The 6,920-nt window shown below is 36.0% G+C and overlaps 1 protein-coding gene across 1 annotated transcript; it reads right to left on the reverse strand.

Moving 5' to 3' along the window:
• Positions 1–1,583: 1,583 nt before the first annotated feature.
• Positions 1,584–3,142, reverse strand: LOC133794818 (NADPH:quinone oxidoreductase). Its single transcript, XM_062232244.1, has 3 exons — positions 2,917–3,142; positions 2,627–2,824; positions 1,584–2,005 (listed from the first exon to the last, which is right to left on the reverse strand). The coding sequence occupies exons 1-3, from the start codon at positions 3,008–3,010 to the stop codon at positions 1,704–1,706; spliced, it is 594 nt and encodes a 197-aa protein (XP_062088228.1). The 5' UTR covers positions 3,011–3,142; the 3' UTR covers positions 1,584–1,703.
• Positions 3,143–6,920: the final 3,778 nt, after the last annotated feature.

Consider the following 6,920-nt stretch of genomic DNA (forward strand, 5'->3'; position numbering starts at 1 on the left):
TTGATATGTTAAATTAAGAATTATAAAGTAAACATGATTATTAAGTATTAACAACATATCGGGTCATGTTCATGTATAACCACTTTATATAAAGTACCTCTACTAATATGTTCTACTACATCAATAATCTAGATCTAGATTATATGTATTCATAATACTAGTGAACTGTACTTACAATACTACAAAAGGTCATTTGTGACAGTTCCTAACTGCCACAATTAATTTTTTGCGCCAGTCTTGAAACTGGCGCTGAATCCCATGACGCAAATCAGCCTAACATTTGTGTTAGTGCCCAACTGTCACAAATACCACGTTTGTGACAGTTGGGCATTGACGCAAATGATATATTAAAAACATAAAAATAAAACGTTATGAACCTTGACCAGTGTACCCAGCCCCCAGCTACCCCATGCGACCCCAGCCCCCTTGTACCCAGTCCCCAGCCAGCAACCTTTCAACCTCTGCGACCCTAGTCACATACATGAGCCTTGCGAACCCAGTTAGAGAAAAAATCAATAGGAGGGTTTTTTGGGTTTTGGGTTTTCAAACAATATAATCTTCAAAATAAAAATCTATACAAAAAATTAAAAAGAAACTATGTATAAGGTTCATAAACATATTATATTCAGCAATTTAACCTTAAAATTAAAAAAATGAAAAAAAAAACTCACCAAAATGGGTCTAGGAAGTCGGAGGTGCTGCTGGTTCTTGGGAGAAACCTATGTTTTGAATTTGGGAGAATGAGGGGCTCGGGGTCGATGGTTGGGATTTAATACTGGGCGCACCATTTGCGTCAGTGGGAAACTAACACAAACAGTGCGTTAACGGCGTCAGTTGGCCATAAACGCAAACTTCGCTAATTAACAATGTCAGTGTTATCGCTGACGCAAATGCCCCTGCATTTGTGGCAGTGCTCAATTGCCACAAATGTTGATTCTCGGTCAACGGCGTCAGTCAACTACATTGACTGATGCTTTGATTGACACAAAATGAGTATTTTGGTGTAGTGTTACAATATTTATTCCAAAGATTTCATATAACTTTGTTTTACTGCGAACTATTCAAATTCGTTTCCTACAATCTTGATCCTCTCATACCAATACAAGATTGTAGTCAAAATAATAAATTTGGAAATTTTCTAATATTATTCTAATAATAGTAATAAACAAACAATATATGCAAAAATTCATTTCAATTATTTATTTCATAAAACATTGTTCAAAATATATGCTTTAAAGGGCACTGATCTCAATACCAACAACAATTCAACATAATAGCTCATGAAATTCAATTTAGAAATGTTTAACTCTTATTTTACAAATTAATATTTGATCTTTTGGAAGTTAAAAATGATTACTGATTTATAAAATTTGTAACTCTAAAAAATATGTTACAAATTTAGACAAACACATTTGTCAAACTTATTTGTTACTCACAAAATAAATCACAAAATATGACAAACTCATTTTGTCAGACTTATCTTTTTACTATTTAATCTAACATTATATTATTTTATAAATAATATAAGAAGAACTTTTAAATTTTACCTGGATTTAATTATTCTATCTCATAGTATCTTTCCATTTCCACCAAACATAACATTTATTAGAATATCTCAAAATAGTACATAAGAGAAAAGTTGTGAATCCCAAATAGTAAGTACAAAATACAGAAATTTCACATAAAATATTTGTGCCTTATATTCATTTAGCTTTGAGACGCAAAGTAAATGCTTGAAGAGACAAAAGAACTTTCTTTAACCTCTCGATGGATGGTTCATCAATCAATTTTCCATCACTATCAAATGGCTCAGGAGATTGAAATGCATCCAAGTAAAACTCAGGCTTGTTGATGAAGTGAATATCAAGGAAAACTCCAATCTGGCGAAGATGGTACTGTGATCGGCCGCCCCCCCACTGGCCTCCGGCGCTCACAATGGCTGCAGCTTTGTCACCCCAAACATTTGGTGGCCTAGATGCCCAATCCATTGCATTCTTCAAAGGTGCTATAGTATAGTATATGTATATGGAAGAGCACAATAAGTATACATATAAATAATTTAACTAGAAGAGTGAAACTCTAGTGGTGTTTTAGAAGCTCTAAAATAAGATCAGAATGAAATTGGTAAGTGAAATGTGTGATGGACGATCAAGTTGATAGTTTAATATCACATTCATAAAACAATGCCAAAAAGGAATAAGAAAGATGGTACACTTTGTTTTTGTTTTTGTTCTTTATCTTTTAATATTTATTTATATTAAAAGAGAGAAAATAATAACACAGGAATCCAGAGCTCCAGAAACCAATCAACAAATCGAAAGCAAGAATTTATTATTAATTAAAATATGTTTCGATTGAACAAAGATGAATATAATAATAATAAAATAATAATAATGTCACTTTCACTAAAGTTTGTATTCAAATATAAAATCTTATCATCAAACAAATAAAAAAAATCCCATCACCACTAAGAAAAATATAAAAAAAAACAAATAAATCTTTTTATTTTAAAAAAAAACTAAAACAAACAGATTTGTTGTAATCAAGAACGAATCCTCCCACTTGGCCATTTCATTTTTTTTTTCATTTAAAAAAAAAGAAATTAATTAAGAGATTGAGTACCCACCGGTGACGGAGAAATTGTACTCCGGCGAGGCAAAGAGAAAGCTATCAGCTTCAAGAATTTTCCGGCGGAAAGCTTCGACGGCCGGTGGAAAAGTTCCATTGACCTCGAGATCAGTGTTGAGCATGGGCAATGGTGAGATGTCTATGTACTCTATATCTAATAACCCTTTGAATATAGGCTCCTTGCTCAGCTGAATCGCTACAAAATTTTCATATGAAGTCATTAGTCGATCCATATACACATTAAAATTAAATATTACTATTACAAAATATAAAGGAAATAAAAATTACCAGAATGAATGAGTCCATAGTTAAAAGAGGCTTTACGAAGAGAGCCACACAATGCTGCTACTTTGATTATTGGTTTCAAAGTTGAGATCTCCATTCTTCTTCTTCTAATATTCTTCTTTTTACTTTGTTTCGTGTTATGTGAAGACAGAAGACTGTGATATTATAGCGTTTTATAGTGTGTTTAGTTGATAATGATGATATCAAATCAGGCGGCATCTCTTTCAATATTATATGGAATGCATCACGAGTCATGAGGAGAGCTCTCTTTCCGTCAACTCCAATTAATAACAAGATATATTCTTTTTAAAAAAAAAAAAATTAATTACTAGATTATTATTATTATTATTATTAGTATAGTGGAATTATAAAGTAAAAGACATATGCACTTTTAATATAATATTGTTACTTTGCTTTGGTTTATGTTTATGTCCCTACTTGTGCGTCTTCCATGAGGTCAGAGACACTAAAATAATATATATTTGTTTTATTTGGCGCCTAAAAATCTCATGAAAGATGCACAATTTCGGACATAACATAAATAATTTATGTAATTATGATATACACTTACCAATTTCTTTTACTTTATAATTAATAATATATCTCTTTCTCTCCCACTGTATATTATTTATGTTGTGCAACGTCTTCGATGAGGTTTAGCACCATTAATTCCTTCATATGCGCTTAATGAGATAATTAAATAATTCAACATCTCTTCTATATAAAAAGTGTGTAGATAAAAAAAAATATTGATTTTAATTATTTTTTATTTTTTTTCATTAACTTTAATAAAATATTTTTATATTTAACTGTAAATTGTAAACATGACTTAAACTTAAATAAAATTAAATAAATGAATAATTAAACAAATTAAAATAGAATATTTTTGAGATATTTTATAATGATAATTATTTAAGAATAATAAAATTATTGTTGTACCCTAAATTTAGCACGAGTTCACTTACTCAGCTCGCGCAGGTAAATACGTAGAAAAATAACAAAGTAGAATATTTGGTTATGAAGCATGTGAGCAGCTCGAGACTCATAATGGTCAGACCCAATCTTAAGCGTCTTGGACTTACTACGAGCTCGGAGTCAGATAGCTATCAAACACGAGCTCGGGTGAGATATTAAGCTCGTAAGGACCTATATATAATGCATACTGAAGGATCCCAGGAGACTCGGGAATTCTTTATATGCTCATTAATGACCAGACTGTATCATATATATATATATATCATTTATTACCCGAGATAGCAGGAGCGTATTTGTTATGTTATCAAAATCATATCCCAATGTAAATGAGAATAATTTGTATTAATTATATACCATAAATAATTACGCGATTTATTTACACAGTTACCCAAACATATCTATGGAATTCCCCTATAAATACTAGTGTTGACGCGGTTTTTCGCCAACAGGTAATTATACGAATAAGTAGGATGGATTAGTGCAAATTAGTAAACCGTAATATGAAAAGAATCGTGATTTAGACTTTTGGAAACTAATAGCAGTAGAAAGATGGTCACTCCCTTTCTTTTTTAGGTGGTTCAAAGGTTAAAATCCCTCTAGTCCACCAGTCGATATTATTGATATCTCTTGACTATTTTCTTACAAAGTGCCTTGTTACAAAAATCTCCCAACCCCCTGCACTACCCAGGGTCTTGGAATTTATAGGAAGAAGATATCTGGGTTCGCAATGGGGCCATCCCGTGATCTTTTTATCCTTCACGTCATTTGTGTGACATTATTGATTAATTCCTAAACCTGGCAGTGAAGTGTGGTCTAATCAATAGGTAAGGAGGGATAATGTGCCGCATGGCCCAAATCAGGCGTGGGATGTTTGAATACGCACGTTTATACTGCGTGTTCAATAATTCAGGAATAGAATAGACACGTGATGTCTGATGTATGCACGTTTATATTGTGTGGTTGACTTTACAAGAATTCGGGTGTCAGATCTCTGCCGCATCACGAGCTTAATGTGGTGCCAGCTCGTGCACTCAAACTGCTAACACAATGCCTCCGAGTAGCAGTTACCTCTCTAATCAGCTCGGGCTGGACAGATGGAGGCCCGTAACAAGCAGCTCCGGGTGGATGATTGACACATGGCAGATCGAATTAGGCCCTTCTCTAGCTCGCCACAGTGTGCGGATATTTAGGGCGTACAACTAGGAATGTTGGGCAGGGAAGGGGGACCATTTTTTTTTTATTACCGAAACTCTGCCAAAATAGAGAAAGAAACAATAATAATAAAATTGACACGTGGACTAGGTGGATTTTAACTACTAGACCATGTAAAATGTTTGTGCTTTTGAGTGACTGCTTGTTATTTCATTGCGATTTATTATCTAGCACTAATCTACCCTTTTATTTCTTAATATATTGTTGGCAAAAAACCACGTCAATAGTTTGGTGCTTTCATTGAGAGTAAATTAGTGCTTCACAAGTTGCAGTCTACTTTTGTCATGGTAGTCACTCGCTCAATGCACGATGTAGTGAACAAAATCTGTATACTTGATAAATAATAGTCCAACAAACAGTCAGTCAGCCCAATAAGCTATCTAACTAGCCAATAAGGCCCAAGCCCATGTAAAATAGGCTCGCATATACAAAGTACCATCCAAATACCCAAAACCATACCCGGACCCAAATTCGGATACACTCAGTCAGCCAGGGACCTTGAAACAGTCAAGGCTCCCATCACGTTCGCCAAGAATCTCGGAACGAAACCACTTGGAGCGAGTCAAACAAATCAGAAAGACGGAGGAGGACGGAACGAAAAGGAGGACAATAAATAAGACTATCAGAGGTTGAGAAAAGGCATGAGATAATCACTGAACTTTCTTTACTCTCTAATTGAAACGAAGGCTACTCTATTTTTTGAGCAATCTAGTCAAGCAAGACTAATTAGTCAGTCTAGTTGGACCTGACCTAGTCGCTCGGCCCCTCCGTCATCGCCACCGTCACTCTGACCATTTTACGACTCTTCCATCCATCATTATTTCGATTATTTATATCGTAATTTTATTGCTTTCTATTATCTCTCATTACAACCCGATTGACTTGAGCGTCGGAGTCCCTTTGGCTGACACCCCACCGGTGCTCCCAATTGAACTCTCGTCTCTCTTCTCTTTGTTCTTGATAGGTTCCTGGTGCCCATCTAATCAATTGTAGGAAATCACCTCTACACACGATAAAGACACAGAACAGCTTGGTGGGCAGGAGGCCCATCATATAGCTGTTCCCAATGAAAGGGGCCCAGATGTTCAGCAACGTCCGGGAAAAAAACCGGTGGGTCAGGGCGATACTGGGAGTTCGGCGTCGCTACCACCAAATCCTAATCAAGGGTATTTGACTGCCATCGAGATGGAAAATATGCAGTTGAGGAGCCATCTCGCTAGAGCAAACAGGCATATTACAGAGGTCTTGGCTTGGTTACCCCCTCTTGCAACCGACGTTAATGTCAGAAAGAGCCAAAGTGGATCTCACAAGTCCCACGGGAATAACCAGCCTCAACTGAGTCGATCTGTCAGAACTTCCACTTCGAGTTCTGTGCCTTCAAGGAGAAATCACCAGAATGTTCGACCTACTGATAATTACAGGGGTCATTAGCATGTTAGTCGGTCAGTTAGGACTACGACCCCAAGCTCGGTGCCTTCATCACAGATTCCCATAAATGCCCATAACAATCCGCGAGGAGGGGCTAGGACAAGCTCACTAAGGCACAACGCTCCGGAAAACCCCTCTATGCCACGATCGTAGCACCAGACACAGAGAACAAGGGATGTTGGAGTAGAACCAAGGAGATCTACTTTAGTCTGTCCTGATGGAACGAGGATAGCCTCACCAATAAGGCATCCTCTGTCACCTGTAAGACATCCAACACCACCTCGCCCTCAACGAAATATTCAAGCTCATGGGAACAGTAGGAGAAATCCTCCCCCATCTGCAAATACTTCCGTTCCACGAACACGTGTTGAGAATCCAGGTCCTCGATCTCA

The sequence above is a fragment of the Humulus lupulus genome, chromosome 8, assembly GCF_963169125.1.
Source record: "Humulus lupulus chromosome 8, drHumLupu1.1, whole genome shotgun sequence".
NCBI lineage: Eukaryota > Viridiplantae > Streptophyta > Magnoliopsida > Rosales > Cannabaceae > Humulus > Humulus lupulus.

Bases quoted from the DNA above. Each gene is read 5' to 3' on its own strand.
- LOC133794818 (XM_062232244.1), bottom strand. From the start codon at position 3,010: ATGGAGATCTCAACTTTGAAACCAATAATCAAAGTAGCAGCATTGTGT. The intron at 2,825-2,916 runs GTAATTTTTATT...AAAATTTTGTAG, and splicing joins CTATGGACTCATTCATTCTG to CGATTCAGCTGAGCAAGGAG. The intron at 2,006-2,626 runs GTGGGTACTCAA...ACTATACTATAG, and splicing joins GTACAATTTCTCCGTCACCG to CACCTTTGAAGAATGCAATG.